The sequence below is a fragment of the Alligator mississippiensis genome, chromosome 11, assembly GCF_030867095.1.
Source record: "Alligator mississippiensis isolate rAllMis1 chromosome 11, rAllMis1, whole genome shotgun sequence".
Taxonomy (NCBI): Eukaryota; Metazoa; Chordata; order Crocodylia; family Alligatoridae; genus Alligator; species Alligator mississippiensis.
In genome coordinates, this window is record NC_081834.1 from 53,896,818 (window position 1) to 53,920,077 (window position 23,260).

General features: G+C 50.5%; 1 protein-coding gene and 2 long non-coding RNA genes across 3 annotated transcripts; 1 reads left to right on the forward strand and 2 right to left on the reverse strand.

Moving 5' to 3' along the window:
- Positions 1 to 9,210: 9,210 nt before the first annotated feature.
- Positions 9,211 to 14,456, reverse strand: LOC132244096 (uncharacterized). The gene is made up of 2 exons (XR_009455704.1): positions 14,223 to 14,456; positions 9,211 to 9,644 (listed from the first exon to the last, which is right to left on the reverse strand). It is a non-coding gene; the product is annotated as an uncharacterized LOC132244096 (long non-coding RNA).
- Positions 14,457 to 14,514: 58 nt separating this feature from the next.
- Positions 14,515 to 18,419, forward strand: LOC132244095 (uncharacterized). The gene is made up of 2 exons (XM_059715092.1): positions 14,515 to 14,602; positions 15,154 to 18,419. The coding sequence occupies exons 1-2, from the start codon at positions 14,515 to 14,517 to the stop codon at positions 16,119 to 16,121; spliced, it is 1,056 nt and encodes a 351-aa protein (XP_059571075.1). The 3' UTR covers positions 16,122 to 18,419.
- Positions 18,420 to 19,633: 1,214 nt separating this feature from the next.
- On the reverse strand, positions 19,634 to 22,646 carry LOC109280998 (uncharacterized). The gene is made up of 2 exons (XR_002087506.2): positions 22,556 to 22,646; positions 19,634 to 20,050 (listed from the first exon to the last, which is right to left on the reverse strand). It is a non-coding gene; the product is annotated as an uncharacterized LOC109280998 (long non-coding RNA).
- Positions 22,647 to 23,260: the final 614 nt, after the last annotated feature.

Consider the following 23,260-nt stretch of genomic DNA (forward strand, 5'->3'; position numbering starts at 1 on the left):
CAGTACGGACACATGGACCCCGAGACACCTGCCACTTTACCTGTGTTAAGACTTGTATTCATAAGTCAGGCTAGCAAAGATATTAAAAAGAAGCTCCAACATGACACTGAGGGTGTTGAGAGTAAATCCATGGCAGAAATCTTAGCCATTGCTACTAAAACTTTTAATGGAAGGGAAGAAAAAAAGAAAGAAAAACAAAAGATGCAGAAGAACCAGTCTTTTAAGATCATAAAGCTGCCCGCAGCTTACTTCTCTGCACAGTTAGATCCAGTGGCAAAGCGGGGAGTAGGCTGCCTTCACGCAGTGGCAGCAGCTGCAACAATAGTCGAGAAAGCCCAGGAATTAGTCCTTGGATACCCCCTTATCCTAAAGGCTCCACACACAGTAGCCCTCCTCCTCCTCCAGAAAAATACTCAACATTTTTCTCATCAGAGAGTGAACAAATAGGAAACCACACTTTTAATGGCTACAAACCTGGTCATAGAGAGATGCAATACCCTGAATCCGGTTACTCTATTACCTCTACCCAGCGACGGGGAACCAGACTCCCACGATTGCCTTCAAGTCGCAGCATTTTCAGACAAACCCAGGGTAGATCTTAGTGACCTACACTTAGACAACCCTGACTTGATTTTTTTGTAGATGGCTCTTCAAAATTAGTCAATGGAGTTAGAAGAACGGGTTATGCAGTAGTAACTCCATTTGAAGTACTTGAAGCTGAACCACTGCCTGGGCAGTTGAGCTCGCAGGCGGCTGAACTTACTGCCCTTACACAAGCTTGTCAATTAGCATTGGGCCACTCTGTAAATATTTGGACTGATTCTAAGTATGCCTTTGGAATCTGTCATGCCACTGGACAATTGTGGAAACAGAGGGGATTTATGACAGCCTTTGGAACTAAAATATCAAATGCTAAACAAGTCAATGACCTCCTACAAGCTATAATGTTGCCAAAAGCCATAGCTGTAATGCATTGCCCAGCCCACACCAAAAAAGGGAGATTAAGTCTCAAAAGGCAATGCCCTGGTCGATGCTGCAGCTCAAACAGCAGCGTTACAGCCACTATCCGCCCTAGCCTTCCAAGCTCAAATTCCTCAGTCAAAGGCATATTTGGGAATATTGCTAGAGCCAAAAATGTACGAGTCTGCACCACCTTTAGAACAACAGAGATGGAAAGTGGCAGGAGCCACCTGTGAAAAAGATGGAATATGGCGATTGTCAGATGAAAGGATAGTGCTACCTAAAGCAGCCCTTAGACCCTATCTGCAACAACTCCATCAAAGCGAGCATTTAGGTTGTGAAAAACTTGCCACTATCACTAACAGGCTGTTCTACGCACCCGGAGTCTACCAGGAAGCAAGAAGGCTTTTAGAACGCTGCAGTATATGCAAAAGTTTAATATCAAAGGAGAAAAATCAGGACCCCCTGGAGCCTGCCCCGGGCTTATACTCCCTTTGAAAGACTACAAATAGATTTTGCTGATATGCCTAAAGACAATGGGTACAAAAACCTCCTAGTAATTGTTGACCAAGTCACGGGGTGGGTAGAAGCCTTCCCCACCAGAAGAGCTACAGCACAACAAGTAGTAAAAATACTCCTTAATGAAATCATACCCAGGTTTGGTCCTCCACCTATCATTGAAAGCAATCAAGGATCGCTTTTTACTGCTGACATAAACAAAACACTGGCCAGCTGCCTAGGAATAGAATGGAATTCCATACCCCTTGGCACCCAGAAAGCTCAGGACAAGTAGAAAGAATTAATCAGATCCTTAAACAAAAAATTGGAAAGCTGTGTGCTGAGAGCGGGTTAAAATGGACTAAGACTCTCCCACTGGCCCTTATGTCCATCAGATCAACCCCCAGGAGAAAACTAAAGCTCAGCCTTTACAAACTGCTGTTTGGACACCCTGTGCCCCAACATTTCCCCTTACTACCGGCTCACACTTCTTCTCTTTTAGGCGATGAAGGACTCACCTCTTATATTTTATCTCTACAGTCTCAGTTAAAATCTCTCCATAGGTATGCTGCTTTAAGCCAACCCCTCCCTGCCGATGTCCCAGCACATCGCATCCAGCCTGGAGACTGGGTGTATGTAAAAACTTGGAAACGGTCTCCCCTTGAACCTAAGTGGCAAGGACTGTATCAAGTCCTCCTCACCTCCCACACCGCCGTAAAAGTAGCAGAAAAGGACAACTGGATTCGTTATACTCGTACAAAGAAGACAGAAGTGTCATCAGAGCTCAGGACTGGCTCCAACGTGAGCTTCCCTGACCTGGAAAAGGGGAAGCCAGAAGAAGACGACTGCGGACTTTGCGGGAACACCGCACGCTCACCTGACCGCGACAAGGGTGAGCCAGAAGCAGACGAAAAAATAAAATCAAACACCTCCTGGACCTGCAGCCCATTAGATAATATAAAACTCAAACTAACCAAGGTCCACTAATAAACTGTCACCCTTTTGGGGTCCTGCCCAGCCCAGAGAGCACCTAAATCCAAGTACTGCATCCTCTAGACACTTTTGGATCGGCTGAAACCCAGCACTTTGAGACTGTAACGTGTCCCAGAAGATCAGTTATTGGAGCTGCAGGGTTGTGCATACTGTTTGTGCTGATTTTGTTATAATATGGTTTTTATAACTATGCTATTTCTAATCTTTCTCTTTGCTGGAGAAATAAGTCTCTCACAGGGGTCGGCTATAGCTGCCAGTTGCTGTAGATGTGCTAATCCTTGTGCCCAAGGTTTTCCTGTCTGGATAAGCGATTCAATCAAACTCTCTGATATAGACGGAAAGGTCAACATTGCCCGTTGGTATCCTCCCTCACATTGCTGTAGTTCAGCAGAAGTTCGGGTATTTACTTATGGAACAGAATATTGTGTAAAGCCTAGCCACCCAGTTTTCAGACAATTTACAGAGTCTCCTCAGGCTAAGGCTACTCTTAAACCTACTGTTGCCCATATCTCTGATAATAATATGTATCTCCAATACGTTGACAGAACCGCTAAAGCAGAAAACCAAAGTGATTGTTGGGTGTGCAGTCATTTTCCTCTCCACACCCCAGGAGAAATTCCCATGACTCCCATCCCTTTGGGTCCCATCGAGTCACTTTTAAACCCCTCTAATAACCAAGCTTGGGACCAAAGTCAGCAGGAGTTCCTTTTAATAAAGCCTGTTGTTGGAGATTGGTGTTTCTATGTAAACTGCTCAGTATCAGACTGCATTAATTTAGGCATAAGCATATGTCACCACTATTTTACTAGTTCAAGTGGAGAAGACTGGCATAATAATAACACAGCAACTCCTACCTATTGCAGCTCTTACAATGATTTCTACAGCAGCAAAAATTTAACCAAGGGCACTAATCCTATCTGCACCCCCATCTCCTCTTTAAATAATACCTTGTGGTATTGTTTGTACACTGATACCTCCCGGAGACAATGCTTCTTCAATGGAACTGCAAATCCTTCCTTTAAATCAAAGGGTGAACGCGGGGTGCTAGGATTAGGAAATGGGGGCCGAATACCTCCTAAGTATTCAAACCTTGCTGCTTTAAAAGGACAATATTGGGTCTGTGGCTCCCACGCCTACCATAAAATCCCTGCCAAAGGAAAAGGTATCTGCTATCTGGCAATGCTAAAACCCTCTACGTCCTTCGCCACGCACCTTCCATGGGGCAGGTGGTGAAACAAGAGGGATTAGCAAGAAAGCCGTGATATAGTAGACAAATATCAAAAAGCTCACCAAGGAATACTTACCAAGGAAGTATTACTCAGGTGTTCCCTTGCAAGTATGCTCCCAGGAATAGGCACTGTGTGTCTTGGAAAATTTACATTATGCCTCCAAGCTGTGATAGAAATCATAGCTCTCAAATTCAGCGAAGGTCACAAAGACCTCTCGAAGGCCGTTGCTGCCTTGGCTGACACCCAAGAAGAACTCCGACAAATGGTAATTCAAAACCGTATAGCCCTTGATTTTCTCCTCGCTGCTCAAGGGGGAGCTTGTGCGGTTATCGGACCAAATGTTGTGTGTGGGTTAACAGCTCTTTTACCATCATGCAAACCCACCTCAATGATATAGCTGTCCATATCCAAAAAGCTGAAGATATAGCTAAAATCCCCAAAGATACATCTCTTAGTTGGTTCACTAATTGGTTGCCTTCCCTTACAGGATGGCTTAGACCTTTTGTATTAAGCTTAATCGGAATTGTTATAACTATAATCTGCCTGTTGTGCTGTTTTCAGTGTTTATGCTCTCTAGGACAACAGTTTATGCAAAAGCAAGTAAAAATGTATGGTCAGTTTGTACAAATATCCAGCATCAATCATCAAAACCTAACCCCACAAGAAGTTGAATACCTAAAAGTGTGTTCCAAAATTTCCTCTGGAAAATTGGAACAAAGGGAGGAATTGTAGTGCACAGGTTTGTTATTACCCTGAAATAGAATAGTTTTCTGATAGCATACTGTTAGGTTAACAATAATTTGGATTATTAAGAAGTATTAGCTTTACAGCTGAATACGAGGCATGACCTGTGGCCTAGCAATGCAGCTGACCACAAGGCAGAATGATAGCTAAGCCTTTGCTTGTGTCAAGTAATCATTTTAACTGTATGAAGCATTTTCTGAGTTAAAAAGTGGATCTGTGTCTGTGTGCTGAAAAATCAGCTACAGCAAGAAGCAAGATAAGACAGGGAAGCCATTGTTCTGGGTGCAGTGGTTGTGTCTTTGAGAAGTATCTACTACTGTGTAAGGTTTTGCTAACATATTATAATGTTACTGTTACTTAACTTTTAGCTTTTAAAAAGTGCTAGTTCAGCTTAATAGAAATATGCTGTTACAAAGATTTGTAAAGCACCGCCCAAGTATTGTTTTTTTGTTAACCCTGTAAGTCTTGCCTTATTGTAATAAGTATAAAAGATCACCTCACCCTTGAGGGGGGGCCATTTTGCCTTTTGCTGGTTTTATGGTCTTTGCTCGAGCAAATAAACAGCTGTCTTTCTTTACCCGTGTTGTCTGTCTATCAAATTACAGCTAGACAACGAACCTTAAGGAGGTTTCTCCCACCACATGAGGAATGAAAGCATATCTAGGTGTTTGGTTTCTCGGAATTCTAGGATTATAAATATATTATGAAAAATAATAGTATTGATTCAAATTTAACTTTTAGTTGTAATTGTAGTTGTTTTTGTAATACTAATTGTTATAGCATGGTTTGGGAAGGAAGTGCATTTGGAGCATTATTTCTAATATATGTAGTTATTGTGTTCTTAATGTTTGTGATATTTCTTAAAGCTAAGCAGTGTTATATGCGTAGCAAAGAATTTTAAAATAAAATTGTGTTGTATGAATTAAGTGTGTAATCATTGTGAAATCGTGCAAGTAGCTAAAAATTTCCCCAGCCAATGCATCAAACGAATCAGTAAATTGTGTGGGATTTTCTCTATTCCATAACCCACTAGAGACACAACAGATTTTCAAACCCATGGAGAGCCCTATGTGCTCAATGACATGGCCTTGCTGGCTGTATGCCATAGCCCTGCTAGCTGGATTTGGCCAATAGGCTGGATGTTGATCACCACTGATTTAGACTGAAAGCTCTTTGCGCTAGGAGCTGTTTCTCCCTGTTCAGCGCCTCGCAGCATGGGGCCCTGACCTTCGTGGAGATAATTATGGATCCCTATCGTACCATTAATAACGTTATAATCACTATTACTAACAGCAGCAAGGGCCTGTGACAAGGCTTTTTTCCCCCTCCAAGTTCTGAACATTTGTGTTTTCTGCTCTTTGTTCATCATTCTAGTGGAATGTCAATAATTAAATTAATTAAAAGATGACAGAGCTTCCATAGTGCTACTGATCAGACTGCATGGGCTGTTCCACTGCATGACTTTGTGCACATCTCTTTCCCTGGTCAATGCCACAGTTTCCCTCCACACCCTTGGGAGTGCTGACCACCGAATGCAGGGTTAGGAGTATGTGGTCATGGCTGGGAGAAGAGATCAAGTGTTACTGATTCATAGATTCATAGATTGTAAGGCCAGAAGATCACCAGGTCCAGCCCCCTGCACCAAGCAGGAAAGATAACTGGGGGTCAGGCAACCCCAGCAAAGTGACTGTCTAGTCTCCTCTTGAAGAATCCAGGGTAGATGATTGCACCACCCCTAGAAGAAGCTTATTTCACAGTCTGGACACCCTGACCATGAAGAAGTTTTTCCTAAGGTTGAGCCTGAATCAGTCTTCCAGGAGTTTATGGCCATTACTCCTGGTTTTCCCCTCGGGTACTCTGGTGAACAGTTGCTCACTGAGCCCTTGATGTCCTCCCCTAGTGTAGCAGTAAGCTGTTACCAGGTCCCCCCTTCAGCCTTCTTTTCCTCAGGCTGAAGAGCCCCAGGTCCCTCAGCCTTTCCTTGTATGGCTTTTCATGCAAGTCTCTGATCATACAGGTGGCTCTTCTTTGTACTCTCTCAATCGTGTCCACGTCCTTGTTAACGTGCGGTGTCCAGAATTGGACGCAGTACTCCAGCTGCAGTCTCACCAGTACTGAGTAGAGCGGAAGAATCACCTCCTTGGCTTTGCTGGAGATGCATCGATTGATGCATGCCAGAGTATTATTTGCCCTACTGGCTACAGCACTGCACTGCTAGCTCATATTCATACTGTGTCCTATTATTACCCCCAGGTCCCTTTCATTTGCGGTGCTAGTCAGTTTGGTGCCGCCAAGCCTGTAGGTGTGTTGGGGGTTGCTCATCCTGAGATGAAGCCCTTGACATTTCTCGACGTTGAACTTCATCAGATTCCCATCCGCCCAACTTGTTAGCTTGTCTAGGTCTGCCTGTATCTGCAACCTATCTGGAGGCGTGACCACACTCCCCCATAACTTGGTGCATCCACAAACTTGGTCAGCAAGCTCTTCACCCCCACATCCAAATTGTTAATAAAGATGTTGAAAAGTTCTGGACTGAGCACGGACCCCTGCAGGACACGGCTGCACACTTCTCACCAGGATGACACAGATCCGTTCACTACAACTCTCTGTGTCCTATCCGTCAGCCAGGTTCTCACCCCCCTGCCTATCTTGGAGTTAAGCCCACAATCTCCCAATTTTCTTGCGAGGACATCGTGGGATACTAGATCAAAGACCTTTTGGAATTCAAGGTATACAATGTCAACCTGCTTTCACGTGTCCAGGTGGCAAGTTACCTGGTCATAGAAGGAGATGAGGTCGGTAAGTCAAGACCTGCCCGTGATGAAGCCATGCTGGCTGTCATTCAGAATCTTACCTTCTGCAAGGTTATCACAGCTAGACTCCTTGATGAACTTTTCTAGGATTTTCCCTAGATTGATTGGCCTATAGTTACCCAGGTCGTCCCTCCTGCCCTTCTTGTTTATCAGCACAACATTGGCCCTCTTCTAGTCCACAGGGACTTCTCCAGAGCACCGTGAGTTGTGGATGAGTTTCGCCAGGGGGTCCACAATGACTTTGGCCAGCTCCTTCAGTACTCTTAGATGAAGATCATATGGTCCTGCTGACTTGTATATGTTTAATTTTTTTAATTGATCATACACCAATTCTATGGCAATAGTAGGAAGGCAATTATCCCTACCCTGCTCATCCTCTACTCTACCTGGTGTGGTTTTCCCCTTGGACCGGTGAGACCAAGACAAAGTAGTCATTCAGGAGTTCAGCTTTCTCCTAGGTACTGGTAACCAGCTCTCCTGAGTTGTTGAGCAATGGCCCTGCACTCCCATTTCTTTTCATCCTGTTCCCTGTGTACCTAAATAAGGACTTCTTGTTCATGATTCCTGTTGCTAATCTAAGTTCAGTTGCTGCTTTAGCCTGTCTTATCTGTTTCCTACAAATGCGGGTCATCGTGGAATAGTCCTCCTTGGGGCCTGCCCTAAGCTTCCGTTGTTTTTAAGCCTCTTTCTTCTTTCTTTAGAGGACTGTGATTTCCCTGTTTAGCTAAGAGGGCTTCCCAGGCCTTCTGTTATCTTTTCTCCACATATGAATAGACTTTGTGCTTCAAGGATTGTGTCCTTAAGGAGCAACCACTCTTCGTGCACACCTTTCGCCTGGTCCCACACCACCAGCCCTACTAGTGACCTAAGCTTGCTGAAATTTGCATTTTTGATGCTGGAAGCACAAAGGCTGGGGGGCGAGGGAGGGGACCTGGGAAGAGCTGGGTGGGTAGGGGGACTGGGTTTGGGGAGAGGTTTGAGGTTTCAGGTGCAGGGTTGGGGGCTGAGGTGACCAGAGAAAGAAGTAAGACTAGGATTGCAGTTAGAGTCATGTGAGACAATTTCAGGGCTCTGGCGATGGGGTCAGGGGTCTCGATAAAGTTTAGATATCACAGTTGGAGTTGGATCTTTGAGGATGGCATCAAGTAGAGGCGTTCCAGTTTGAATGGTGATGCCCGTGTCAGGCAGGGCCTGCATTAGGCTAGCTGGGGAGAAGCTGTGGCAATAGGGTGAGAGTGTCAGCGGTAGAGTCCTGAGGCCAGGTTAGCACTGGATACTTGGTGCTGGAACATCTTCATCAGCACCAGGGTGACAGGGTGGGTGCAGGGCTACAGCAGGACAAGGGTGCCATACAGGGCTTGGCCAAAGGACTAGGCCAGCTTTCTGCAGAGGTCCTCCTTGTCACTGCATATTTGGTATAGGTGAAGCTGGACAGAGAGGATTCAAGCACAAGCCTGCCCTCCTCAGTGCCCCACAGGGGGGCATGCAGATGCCAGCTTGGAGAGCCTTGGGCACATCAGTACCATTCACTGAGGCACCTGACTTTGGCCTGGCACACACCCCTTCTCCAGCCTCATGGCTCCATAGCCCAAACTGGGATCTTATGCCCTTCCCTTCCCTTCCCTTCCCTTCCCTTCCCTTCCCTTCCCTTCCCTTCCCTTTGTCCGAAGGCAGGGACAGGGGGCTGGCAGTACAGCAGAGTCTGAGCTAGACCCACAGGCAGATGCCATGCATGGAGTCAGGGAGAGAGAGAGCACCCACCCTGCTCTCTGATGTACTCAGGTTTCAGGTGCGGGGTGCTCACCACAGTGCCCCTGTGCAGTACTAGAGGGTGCTGTGCATGCAGATGATGAATGGAGCTCAGCAGAGAGTGCTCTTCCCACACCATCTGTGCTGACTGCAATGCTAGGACATGGTGCTAGGGGGTTCTGTGCTGCAGGGAGCCCCACAACTCAACACCATTAAGAAACAGATTGCAATTTGTAAGCACCAGAGGCATTTATTTGGGGAGGGATTGAGAAGGGTGGGGGGGGACATCCATCATATTCACCTCTCTGCTCAGAAGGTTTTGAGGACTTTGACTTCCTTCTTGTACTGGTCATACCACACCAGCACTGTGAATTTGGCAGCTCCTGCTTTGAACTCTAGCCAGCAACCATCGGCCTGGACAACAAGCTGGATATTCCCTGAGTACCAGTTCGTTTTCCTGTCCTGTCTTAAGTCCACCACCAGCTCCAGGGCCCGGGAGATGCTGGTGGCCAGGCCTTCTGTCATCATCCCATTCCTCTCTAGCTCATTCTTCTTTCTCAAGATATCAGTTGGCATCAGCTCATTGTTGCAGCACACGATGTCCTCCATGTTAAGGCCAGAGGTTCATTTATGATCTGTCTGGAAATTCTCAGAGCACCTGTTTGGACCCACAAAATGAAATCAGCATGATCCAGGTTTTGGCAAAGGGTGGGCACGAGCAGCAACCCCTTCTCCTAGCCTCCTCCCTTGCCCACTGGTGAAGCTTGAAAGTGAAGCTTCCCTGCCCCAGGACAGCAGGGAGAGCAGCAGCTGCAGGGCAGGAAGTGGGAGAAATGAAGTATGGAGGAGGAAGGATGGGGGATTCTCAGCTATTTTCAAGACTTTAAAAAGTCCCCAGAGGCTCCTGCAGCATGGTCCTATCCGAAAAATGGGGTACAGCCCTGCCACTGCACCTGCTCTGCACCCGGCCCTGTTAGCAGGTACTCTGCTTGCATTCAGGGATAACTGCAATAAAGCTACCCCACTAGGCAGAAGACACTGCCCCTCTCTAGAGGACCTGCTTGACTGCTGCCATAGGTGGAGAGAAAAAAAATATTTGTGGGGGCTGAGCATGCGTGCACATCTGAGCACCCCCCTCCCCCCCCCCACCCAACAAATGGGGCCCAGGACCAAGTTGCTAGCGACTTGTCTGCGGGGGCACCCAGTGCGGGGAGGGGGTGGCAGTTCCCACCATTGCATGCACCCTGGGATGGCATGGGGGCTTGTGCCCCCAGATCTGTGGGGGGAGGCGGGGGTGTGGGCTGAGACCGAGGCTGCACTGGACTCTTCCCAGCGGGACAGGTTTGTCTGGGCTGTGCTCAGGGCGGGTGATGATGGTGCTGGGAGTGGGACTGGGGGTGGGGGTACAGCAAATTTTGGAGTGGCTGCAGCCCCCACAGCTCCCCACCCCATGCCACTGCTGCCTGCGCCAAGTGCAGCCTGGCCCAGTCCCTACCTGCTCTTGGAAGTGCTCGGTGCAGCCCTGGCCACAGCCCGCAGCAGCAGCCTGCCCTGCCCTGGCGCAGATCCAGGGGCACATGCCCCCCATGCCCTTCTGGGGTGTGTAGCAGCAGGAACCACACCACCTGGACAAGCTGCTTGTGGCTCTGCCCCGGGCCCCGCCCCGTCCCGGCTGTGCAGCGCCTGCCCCAGCCCCACCCCCACTCTTCCCCCACCCCTGCTGCAGCTGCCAAAAGCCTGTGGCTGGGCTGCCTTGTGGTAATACAGATGCCCAGCATTGGGGGAGGGGGGTTAGCCCCATTGCCCCCCCATCTACCACCTATGACTGCCACTGTGCTGGAGGGAGGCAGCTCTGCTGCCTACAGCAGTGTTTCTTAACCTGTGGGTCAGAACCCAAAAGTGGATTGTAAGAATATATGAAAGAGTTGTGAACAAACTTTAAAACTGGATTCCCCTTTAAAGGAGAAACGTGGGAAACATTGGCTTTTCCCTTGCAGGCTGGAAAAGCTCCTGCTTGTGGGGGGCTGCTTGCCCCCCCCCCCATTTCCCACAGCACCCCCCTTCTCACAGACATCCACCCCCTGTCCCATACACCAGGGGGCAGGGAAGCTGGGGCTGGGGGTGGGGGGAGTATCAGGTCAGGAGTGAGGGGCACTGGGTCAGGACTGGCTATCCATGTTTACAAATGGATCCTGGTACAAACAAGTCGAGAAGCAGTGATCTAGAGACCCTTTGATTCCAGCACCACCCGGGGGGCAGCTTCTGGAGGACAGAGTCAATGCCCCTCCACCCAGCAGGAGGTGCTGCTGAAGGGGCTGGGGGATGCAAGAGGGGGCTGACACAGTCCCAGTGCAGTCACAGGTGCCGACTTATTTTTGTGAGGGGTCCGGGGGGGGTGGGGGGGGTTAGATGCACATGCACGGGACTTTTATTTTTGCGGGGGCCAGGTGGGTGAGGGCTAAGATGATGTGCCCTTCCCCCTACCCCCTCCCCTCCAGCAGCATGGCTGTGGCAGAGCCCAGCAGAGCCCATGGGGGTGGAGGTGAGGGTGGATGCAGGCTAACCACTGCGGGCTTGGGGCTCTCTGCTCTGCTGCTCTCCCCCTGGGAGACCCATGCTAGCCATGCGGAGGTGCCCCTGCTTGCCCAGCAGCAGTGCGGGGCACAACTTTAGTACGGCCCCCACTGCTGCTGGGCAAGCAGGTGGCACCTTGCCATGGTGGCCCCTAGGAGAAAGGGCAGCAGTGTAGCAAAACCCGCAGTTTTGGTTTGTTTTTTTTTAAATGCATTCCCTCCCATCTCTCCCTCTCTATTCCCTATAGATAGGTATAAGTGAGCTAAGACATAGGATAAGCTTCAGCATTTTATTTTGGAAGCAAGTTGTATTTGTTTTGTTTTTTCTCCTTCTTTATATTGTCTAGTTATTATGTTTATATTGATTTTTACTGTTCTATATTACTGTTTTACTGGTACTATATGATTTAGGCCTACATATGTAAGTTAGCATAAGTCATGTCAAGTTTCCATTTTGTTTGTCAAGTCTCTATCCTGTCCCCAGGCCCAGTTGTGTAACCCATGACTCACACCTACCCCTCCTATGTAACTTGGTTCCTGAATGAATGGGGATCAATGAGGGCTCTTGAGAGACAATGGCAGTAGGTCTAAAAATAGCTCCCTCTGAATAACCGAACCATCAACACCCATACCTGGGCCAACAACCCAGCCCTTGGAACCACCCTCAGTGTTCAAGAAACAAAAGATGAGGTGACCCACCATTGTGCTAGGCGGCACATACTCAGTATGGACAGGACTGACCTTGCCTGGACCGGCCCTCCCCATAGGAGATCAGAGGTAGTCTGCCCCATAAAAGGGGTAGTGAAGACTGACTCCTTGGGATGTCCTTTCCATCTGAACCAGCACCATGCCACACCACCTATCCACCCAGAGGCCCTGACAGCGACCCTCCTCTGGATAACACCTATTGGACAAGGACCCCTTTCCAGCCTGGATACGTAGCTATCGCTCCCAACCCCCTCTTCAACCAAGGACTTGGACTCTGTTTCTCTTCCCTACCTGGACTCCAACCCTTCCACTGAGTCTCTTTCTCCTGCTGCCATTCTGAGTGCTTGTGTGCGTGTGCGTGTGTGCGTGTATGTGAACCAATAACTTCATGGGGCCGTGTAGCATGTTGTCTTTTTAATAAGCCTGTTATTTGGACCCCTGAGTTTGGTTGTGCTTTACTATGGTTCAGCCCTGCTCCAATCTCTGCTCCTCGCCCCTCTAATTTCTATCTCATTTCTCCCTCCTCTGCTTCTGACTCACCGCCACCTCCAACACCTGTCCTGAGCTCCTCTCTGCCTCCAACCCCCCTGTTTCTTTGCCACCGTCTTATCCCCACTGCCTTTTCCCCTGAGCAACCAGGTTTCTGCCTCAGTTTCTTTCCTGGCTGTCTCTTCCTTGCCACCACTTATTTGCCCCCCACCCAGTATCTCAGCTGTCTGCCTCAGTTTCCAACCCCAAGCTCCGAGGTTTCTGTCTCTCGCTCTTTTCTGGTTGTCTCCTCCTTGCCACCAGGCTTCTTTTTTTTTCTTCCCTCCCATGCACCAGTGACCTCGAGTAACCCTAGGGCCGCTTGATTTTAAGTAAACCCAAGCCTCAGGTCCTCAGTCAACTTTTCTGTAGTCCACCAGTTCTAATCCTGGTTCTGGCAACTTTCATTCCTGACACTTAAACTCTCTCTCTCTCACCTTAACCTTCCCCCAAGTACACACATATACCTATAACATCCAAGTTAGGAACTTACCTTTATGTATGTGTAGGTGGGTTGTATGTGTGTGAACTGGTGAGTGTGTGTGTACATACACATATATATACACATCTCATTGTGCGCATGATATACAAATTAGTGATCTGTGTATGTGTACTGAGTGTGCGGGTACTGGCAATTGTTTTTTGTCTAATTTTTAGTGTGCACGTGCTTGAATTGGTGCTAGGGATGCATGTGCCTAGGCTGATTTGGATGTGTATGTGCCTGAGTTGGTAGTGTGTGTGTGTATGCACATAATTGACTTGTGTGTTTGTATATGTGCAATTGTGTCACACCTTCCTGTCTAACAGCACTAACAGAGATCCTGAGAGTTGGCCTGACTCCACAGGGCAACACAAGCCTGCATGGAGCAGCCGCATCTGCCCCGCCTCACACACAAATCTTGTGGGGGGGACATGCCCTCCATGCCCCACTCCCTGGACGAGCCAGCTACAGCTCCATCCCAACCCCTGCCCAGCCCCAAGAACTTGTCTGGCTGGGAAGCGCCCCCAGCCCCTGCCCCATTCCCTCCCTCACCATGGGGGCCTCGATCTACCTCCCTCCTCCCCCGCCTTTACCTCCACCCCTCCCATAGACTTACCCTAACTGCCCAGCTGTATTCCTGGCCATGTGGAAGTGTGCGGGTGGGCACATGCATGGTCCCCCCTGCATCCTGCTCCTGGCAGCCCCTAGCAGGCTGGAGCACTGCCCTTCTTCAAGGGGGAACCTGCTGCTTCCCCATCCCTGCATGATGCTGCAAATCCAGGACAGATGCTGTCCCACAGTCATGCAACCTGGGACCGGGACTTGAGGTTCCCATTGTGGGACTGTCCCACTCAGACAGGGATGTGTGGTCACCCTAGTGCTCCCCCGTGTCCAACTCTCTGCGAGTGCATCCAGTGGCAGGAGCCATTCTCCCCGATAAACTTACCTGCAGGCAGCTGGGCCCTAGCTTGCAGACCTCTTCTATTCTGTTTGTCTTTCTCCCTCTTTCTTGCCCAGTTCAGGCCTCAAATTTGCTGTCCCCAGCCCCTGGGTGAAGCTGGGAGCTGATTCAGAAAGGGCAGCAGCTTCAGCACACATAAGGGAGCATGCCCAGCTCCCTGCCTTCAGCCTTAGCTCACTTGCTCCCAAAGGGCTCTCCCCCCTCCCACAGCAAAGAACTGAGAACCGAAACAGAACAGCCTGGAGTCCCTCCCCTTCTGGGTGTGTTTCGGAGAAGGATGTCCATCAGTTTTCAGTCTCTTGTCAGGCTGCTGCACGGATCAGAGGTCCAGGCAGCCCACATGCAGCTCATGGGCAGAGGCAGGGGTAAGCAGCAGCCCCCCAGCCATGCTGGAGCTCCCCAACCCACTGCCCTCCCCTCTCTGCGCTGCCCGTGCCTCCCTCCCAGCCTGTCGTGCTTTCAGCACAGCAGAGCGCAGCTGTTGTTGGCGCCAGAGACAGGCCGGGAGCGCAGCGCTGCAGAGACCCAACAGCCATTAGAGGAAGGAGCTGGGCTCTCGGCCTGGCTTGGGAGGGAAGGGGAAGGGAGCGCAGTGAGCTAGTGCTGCATGTCGGGACTCCTGGGGTGTCTCCCCCAGGCAAATTGCAGGGCCACCCGACCTGGTAAGAACTGGGGTGTTTGCAGGGAGCCTAGGCACAGGGGTCTGCCTGCCTGCGCTCTGCTTTAGCAGGAGGGCTTGCCCTGCAGTTCTGGGTTAGGTGTCCAGCCGGACCCCAGAGAAACACCCGCGACTCCTGCGCTACCCAGGTGGCAAATATAAGCTTGGAGGTGGGAGGAGAGTGTGGCAGGTTAGGTGTGGGAGCCCCGGTTCGTTGTCACCCTACCTGCACTCCTCACTCCCCCTCTTCTCTCCCAGCTCTCGCCAGGATGAAGGACGACGAGAGCCTGTCAGAGCCCCTGCTGGTGCCTGGGCAGGAGGGTGGTCCCTGTGGAAACTCCTCCAAAGAGAAGCACACAGGAGTCTTTGGGAGAGTCAGGGGAGCCTGGGCATCCTGTTGCCAGGTGTCTGCAGCACCGACGTGGGTCCGAGGCCTGGCTCCTCTCACTTGGCAATGCTCTGTAAGGAAAAGCAAGCCCTCAGATGGTGTGTGGCTTCTGTTTTGCATTCTCCTGATCATCATGTTGGCTCTGCTTGATCAGGCATGGTTCTCGTCAAGCCTGTACAGGCACCAGAGCACAATGGTCATGGGGCGCTGTGGGCAGACCACGCCCTGCAGGCACCCAGAGCCGCCCCATCCCCAGGAGCTGAGTGTCGGGAGCCTGCTGAGAGCCCGGAGCCAGGCCCAGCGCCCGGGGGCTTACCGGGACTGCCTGGACGTGGCGCTGCGCGAGTTCCGCCGGGAGCCGGCCGTGGTGCAGAGCAACGCCCGGCTGATGCTGGACTGTAATGGGACAGCCCAGGCTTTCCAGTCTGGGAAGGGGCAGGCCCAGATCCAGGTGGCCTGGATCGCTGGCAAGGCAAAGTACAACATTCAAGTCAACAGCACTGAGGCCTATGTGTCCAGGCTGAAGCTCAGACAGTTCCCCCTCAATCTCACCAGCCTGCTAAGTGTGCAGCAGGACCTCACCTTCCGTAGGGCCCCGGAGCTGGTGGGACAGTGCCTGGAGCGGGCAGTGCAGGAGGTCTCACGGGTGCTGGAGTGCCTGCTGTGGGACGCTCAGCTGGTGGTGACGTGTGGGGGCGCCGAACTGACCTTCGTCTCTGGGGAGGGGCACAGAAAGATGAATGTGTATGCAGATGGCAATGGGACGGTCCAGTACTGGGAGCAGCCGGTCGGGTGGCTAGTGCGGTTTGCCCAGCTACTGAACGTGAACTGGTGCTGAGTGTCAGGCTAGGAGTGACAGAGCAGGGTGGGGAACTGGAGTAGGGTTGGCATTTGGCGTCATGGGGCCAGATCCCCACTGTGGTGAATTTGCTGTGGCTCTATCAGAGCCACTGGGACCAAATTCCCAGGTGGTGCAGGACAGGCTGTGCCTACTGGGCTCTCCCCTTGCACTGATGTAAACCAGGTAGCCACACAGTTAGAGTGTGTGGGCCCAGATCAGGTCGATCCCATCATGGTGGGCACAGCAGGTGTAGAAGTACAAAGCTAGCACTTCTGGCTGCATCTTTCCTATACCTGGCCTAGAAGGCAGGGGTGGACACAGGGCACCGGGTTATGTTCCAGGCTCTGCCATTTTAAGCTATTCACTTTTCGTCTGATTCCCTTTTTATTGGATTCATTTTAACTAGTGGTACTCTACCTTCTGGGCCTGCAGGCTGGGCGAGTGACACGGGGTCAGTCCGCAAGCCAGATCTGGCATGACATCACCATGCAGGGGTGGTTTATGGGTGCAATCCAGTACTCTGGCCTGGCCCTGTGTTGGATCCTGCTGTGGAGCAACACTGTGTGCCAGATCTGGCCACAGATCCACCCTGTACACCAGTATGGTCTGGCAGGTGGGGCCATGTCACTTAGCTCACAGGACTTCCCCATGAGGGAAGAAATTTGGCAGCGGGGGAATGGTGTCAGGATTAATTGCTGCATCTCTGGGAACAATTCATGCTACCACTATTGCATTTAAAAATGGGTTTTAAAAATGAGTGCTTTAAGAATTGACACAACTCTCGGTTGATTAGTAGCAGGAAGGCTTGTTTTAATAACTACCAAAAGTCTATAAAACTAAATGACAGAAAAAGACTCTTTCCCAATATCAAATGAGCTATTGCAGAACTCCTAGTACATATTTAACTGCAGCAGTGTTTTCTTACCAATGCAGGCAGGGAAGCTGGTCCAATCTTGCATCCTTCACTGAGCAGGATACTTTGCTGGTCAAGCTGGGTGCAGTATGGCTTCTTGACCTTTCCTGGGCTGCAAACTTTGTTGGCAGTTCTGCTTTGTTTTATACTGTTTTAATTGTATAGTTTCAAAGCATTCCTTCTTCACAGTTGGTTAACAAAAGTCCAAAAAAAGCAAGGAGGAAAAGGGTGATCTCATCATATTACAATTGTTAAATAGCCTGGCTCCTGTTTTTGGATTTGTCTAGGTGTGGAGACTTGTGTTTCTCTCATCGCCTGAAGTTATAGGTCAATTAAATGTGATGGGCCTTGAGTGGTCAAACAGGATGCTTAGAGGTATTGATTACCAGACCTTTCTTCAGGTATTTGTTTATCAACGGGGCAAATTTGCAATATCTGGGGATGGTCTGTTTACAAAATACCAGACCTACACTGAATGATTGAGACATTTGTAACACCTAGATACTGGATACCTGTTTTGAGAAATGTGTGGATGCCCGGTACAGGAACTCTTTCCTGTATTCAATGCACCTTTTCAAGCATTTGCTTGAAATGTATATTTAGTCTTTTGTCTTCTTTAGTTGCTAGTTCAATTGAAATGTATATGTAGTTGCCTTGCCTTCTCTAGTTACACTGGCTCAGCCTCTTCCTCTGGCTTTCTTAGCTTGAAGATACACAGGTGATGAGTGTGTCAGGTCTCTGCAATTTTCCTTTTAAAGGAACCATGGCTGTTGTTATTTTATGGCATCAGTCTGGTATTGGGTACCACAAGCTCCTCTCTCTCTTATACCTAATGGGTTGCAAGCCATTAGTGGAGTTTTGATATTCTTTGTGGCAGGCTTGTTAGCACAACCCAGTCTTGCTTTAACCACTATCTTTCATTTTTGTGCAAGACACCATCCAAGCTTTCACAGCTTTCACAGTCAGCACCACCGCCCTCTCCCCCATCCCCACTGCAAGATTTCCAGACCCACGGAGAGCCCTGTGTGCTCAGCAACATGGTCTTGCTGGCTGTATGACACAGCCCTGCTAGCTGGATTCAACCCACAGTCTGGAGGTTGGTCACCACTGATTTAGACTGAAAGCTCTTTGGGGCAGGAGCTGTTTTTCCCTGTGTGTCTGTTCAGTGCCTCGCAGCATGGGGTCCTGACCTTTGTGGAGATCATTGTGGATCCCTGTCGTGCCACTAATAATGTTACAATCTCAGTTGCTAATAGCAGCAGGGGCCTGTGATGATGGGCTCATCTTATTTTTTTATCCAAATCCTGAGCTTTTGTGTTTTCTGCTCGTTGGTTATCATCCTAATGGAATGTCAACAATTAATTAAATACATAAAAAGTGGACACAGCTTCCATAGTGCTATGATCAGACTGCATGGGCTATTCCACTTCGTGGCTTTGTCCACATCCCTTCCCCTGGTCAGTCCCTCTACACCCTTGAGAGTGCTGACCACTGAACACAGGGTTGGGAGTATCTGGTTATGGTCAGGATAAGACATAAGAGTTATTGACACTGGAAGCACAAAGGCTGGGGGGTGAGGGAGGTGACCTGGGAAGAGCTGGGTGGGTAAGGGGACTGGGTTTTGGGAGAGGCTTGAGGTTTCAGGTGCAGGGTTGGGGGTTGAGGTGATCAGAGACAGAGGTGAGGCTAGAGCTGCGGTTTAGAGTCATGTGAGACAATTTCAGGGCTCTGGAGATGGGATCAGGGGTTTGGATACAGTTCAGATATCACAGTTGGAGTTGGGTCTATGAGGATGGCATCAAGTAGAGGTGTTCCAGTTTTAACGGTGATGCCAGTATCAGGCAGGGCCCACATTAGGCTAGCTGGGGAGAAGCTGTGGCAATAGGGTGAGGGTGTCAGCGGTAGAGTCCTGAGGCCAGGTTAGCACTGGATACTTGGTCCTGGAACATCTTCATCAGCACCAGGGTGACAGGGTGGGTATAGGACTACAGCAGGACAAAGGTGCCATCCAGGGCTTGGCCAAAGGACTAGGCCAGCTTTCTGCAGAGGTCCTCCTTGTCGCTGCATATTTGGTAGAGGTGAAGCTGGACAGAGAAGATTCAAACACAAGCCTGCCCTCCTCAGTGCCCCACAGGAGGCCATGCAGATGCCAGCTTGGAGAGCCTTGGGCGCATCAGTACCATTCACTGAGGCACCTGACTTTGGCCTGGCACACACCCCTCCTCCAGCCTCATGGCCCCCTACCCCAATCTGGGATCTCATGCTTACCCCTTCCCTTCCCTGTGTCCGAAGGCAGGGGCAGGAGGTTAGCAGTATACTAGGGTCTGAGCAAGACCCAGACGCAGATGCCATGTGGGGGGTCAAGGAGAGAGACATCACCCACTGTCTGCTCTGATGTACTCAGGTCTCAGGTGCGGGGTGCTCACCACAGTGCCCCTGTGCAGTACTAGAGGGTGCTGTGAATACAGATGATGAGTGGGGCTCAATAGAGAGCCCTCTCCCCGCACCATCCATGATGACCCCAATGCCAGAGCATGGTGCTAGGGGGTTCTGTGCTGCAGGGAGCCCCATGGCTAGACACCTCCAAGAAACAGACTGCAACCAGAGGCATTTATTTGGGGAAGGACTGACATGTGGAGGGATATCCATCATGTTCATCTCTCCTCAGCAGGTGTTGAAGACTTTGACCTCCTTCTTGTACTGGTCGTACCACACCAGCACTGTGACATTGGCAGCTCCTGCTCTGAACTCTAGCCAGCAACCATCAGCCTGGACAACAAGCTGGATATTCCCTGATAACCAGTGCGTTTGGATGTCCTGCTTGAAGCCCACCAACCGCTCCAGGGCCCGGGATATGCTGGTGGCCAGGCCTTCGGTCATCATCCCATTCTTCTCTAGCTCATTCTTCTTTCTCAAGATAGCAATTGGTGTCAGCCTATTCTTGCATTGTATGATATCCTCCGTGCTGAGGCCAGAGGTTCATTTATGATCTGTCTGGAAATTCTCAGGGTACCTGTTTGGACCCACAAAATGAAATCATCATGAAGAAAGAGGAGGGTGTATGTGAGGTGGGAGAAGGAGAACAGGATTTCTGCTCTGGTCCAGAATCTCAGTTCACATCCAAAACAAAACTAAGGATCTTACCCATCTGGAGAAAAAGGAAACCCCAGATTTGATTTCAGTGTAAGCAACACAGCAATCCCTGCCTGAGTTTAAGGAGAGCCTGAAACCATTGCTCAAGCAGGGTGGGGTGAAGTTCCCCTGCTTTAGCTTCTCAAATCCCAAATCTGAAACCTTCTTACCACTCTTTGCACACCACGTTTTTCCCTGTGGATCAAAGTGGGACATACAGCAGGAAGAAAATGGGTTGCTAATATCTCTCATGCCTGCAGTAGCAGCATTTTTGGCTTAGTTGTCATGTTCTTTGGGGGTTACAGAGCTGGGAGGTGCAGAGCAGGGGAAGGAATCCCATCCTCCTCCTACTTCTCGGTATCCACAGTGTAGCATTGCCTTTGGGCTCCAATGACAATTTAAGGCCCATGATATTAGTAGGCAGATGCAGATCCAGGATTTGGCAAAAGGGTCATGGGCATTGGCAGAATAACACATGGTGCAGCGGGGGCCAGGTACAGGGATCCCTGCCAATCAGGGATCCCTGGATGCCTGGGTTCCCTCAGGAAACAGCAGGTTTCAGGGGGACGCGGGGCAGGAAGCAGAGAGGAGAGAGCAGCATGTGCCACCCCACCCCCAGCCCAGCTGGATCCACCCAGCCTCCCCAGGGGCAGGGTCTCCACCCACCAGTTAAGCAATGCTGCTCTAGGCAGCAGGGTGGCCTCAGGCCCACAGTGACCAAGCAGGGAGGAGAGGAGCGGTATCTTTAGCCTTGTGAGGTGGCTTTGCTTTAGCCATGCCCTGGATGCAAACTTGGTTGGCAAAAGACTGTACTTCTGGTTGCTTTCTGGTTGGCAAACACTACTTACTAGCAGAGCCGGGTGCCGAGCGGGTGCAGTGGCAGGGCTGTGCCTTGCTTTTGGACTGGACCCTGCTGCAGGAGCCTCTGGGGATTTTTTAAAGTCTTGAAAACAGATGAGAATCCCCTGTCCCTCCCCCTGTACATCCTCTTCCCCTGCTGCTGCTGCTCTCCCTGCTGCTGTCCTGGGTCAGGGAAGCTTCAGCTTCAAACTTCACCAGTGTGGGAGGGAGGAGGCTGCGAGCAGGGGTTGCTGCTCCCCTGCAGGTGGGGAGGGGGATGGGGCCTTCAATTTTGTGTTTGTCCACAGCCCCAAAATGGATTCTCCTTTAAAGGAGAAGCACAGGAAACCGTGGCTTTTCCCTTGCAGGCTGGCAGAGCTCCAACCTGCAAGGGGCTGCTTGGGCCCCTCCTGCCTTACACACTGGGGGCCTGGAGGCAGGGGTAGCAGGCCAGGAGTGAGGGGCACTGGGTCAGGGCTGGCCACCAATGTTTACAGATGGGTCCTGGTACAACAAAAGGGGAGAAGCACTGATTTAGAGAGCCTTTGACTCCAGCACACCCAGGGGTCAGCTTCTGCAGTGAGGAGTCAGTGCTTCCCCCACCAGCAGTAGGAGGTGCTCCCAAAAGTGTCTGGAGGACCCAAAATGAGGCTGGCACAGCCTCTGCGCGGTCACAGGCACTAACTTTAATTTTTGTGGGGGAGAGGGGGCTAAGATGATGCCCCCCACCCCTGCCCAGCTGGCAGTGCAGCAGGATCAAGACCCACAGGCAAACGGGATGCAGGGAGTCAGGGAGAGAGACAGCACCCATCCTGCTCCCTGATGTACTCAAGTCTCCCGTCCTAACTACAACCAGACCAAACCAGGGTGAACACAACTGCCCTTAACACCCCTCACTGATTATCCCACAGGATGGGCCCAACCCACAGAGGTAAGGGAGAAGCAGCACCATGACCTGCAGAGGCAAAAAAGCACCGCATTTGCTATTGATTCCTGAATGCAGATCCTACTCGGAGCATCCCACATTCAGACCCTAACCTCACCCTCCCTGCATTCACTTCTGTTGCTTTGGAGGGGCAGGCCTGGTCTTGTTCACATGCTGCTGTGCAGAAAAGGTGTATGTGAGCAGGAGCGGCTGGGGAGATTACTGAGAGGACATGGAGAACAGAGAAGACAATGCTGAGCCTTCATAACAGTATCATCACTCATCACCAGAACAGAGCTGAGATCCCTGGAAATGTATCACAAAGCCTGGAACTAGAGACACCCAACAAGCAGAAAGACACCCAAGGGCAGGGGCTCAAAGGGCTATGGGACACCCACATCCAGGTGCCAGCTCTGATTTGGATGGGGGATTGCTTCCTGGTTGAACATCCCCTGGCAGCCCTCATTCCTCCAGTTCCCTTTTCTCTTGTTCCCCCCATTGACATCCCAGTCTGTTTTGAGGACCTTCTTTCCAGATGTATACAAGAGCTTTTGGCAGCAAGACTCTTGTGCTGAATCAGCTCGTTCTGACAAAGAAAAAAATCTTTACAAACAGACAGACCTGTTCACTCTAGGCGTCCTGGCTCCCAGAGGCTGGTACCATCCATAAAACCATGTCTCTGCTAATCTGGGTAGAGAACCCAGGAGTCCTGCTTTGCTGCTCTACCTGCTAGGCTGCACACCCGCTGCCAGATGTTACGTGGAAGGCAGGAACAAGCCATTTCCCAACAACCACTGTTTCCCAGACTGAGTCTTCTGGACTTTGACTCATGATCTACAGTCCACCAGATCAGTCCCGCCCCCTCCCTGTATGTGCCTGGCTCACCAGAGTTACTGATTTGAAGACATATATACCTTCAGGGGCTGTTTCCTAGCTGTTTCCTAGCTGTTACTCAGAGTATCTGAGGGCTGAGCTGTTGGTTGAGCTGCGGAACATCAAGATCCACAAAGTCACTACCCTGCTGCTGCCAAAAGAGGTGGGTCTGGGCTGCTCGGTGTCCCACCAGGACAGGAGAGGGTTAGGGGGTGATAAAGAGAGGTAGCAAGGTAGCAAGTTCTGGAAATGGCAGCACTCCCCACCCAGACAGCCTGCTGATACTTCTGTCTTGCACAAGACATGGGGGAAAGGAGTCTAGCAGGCTTGAGGAGGTAGGGCTGAGACCTGGGACACCAGGGTTGTATCTCCAGCTCCAGGAGGGGAGTAGGGTCTGGGCGAATGGCACGGGGAGGACACCACAGGGCCATCGGGGTGGGTCTCTTGTGTATG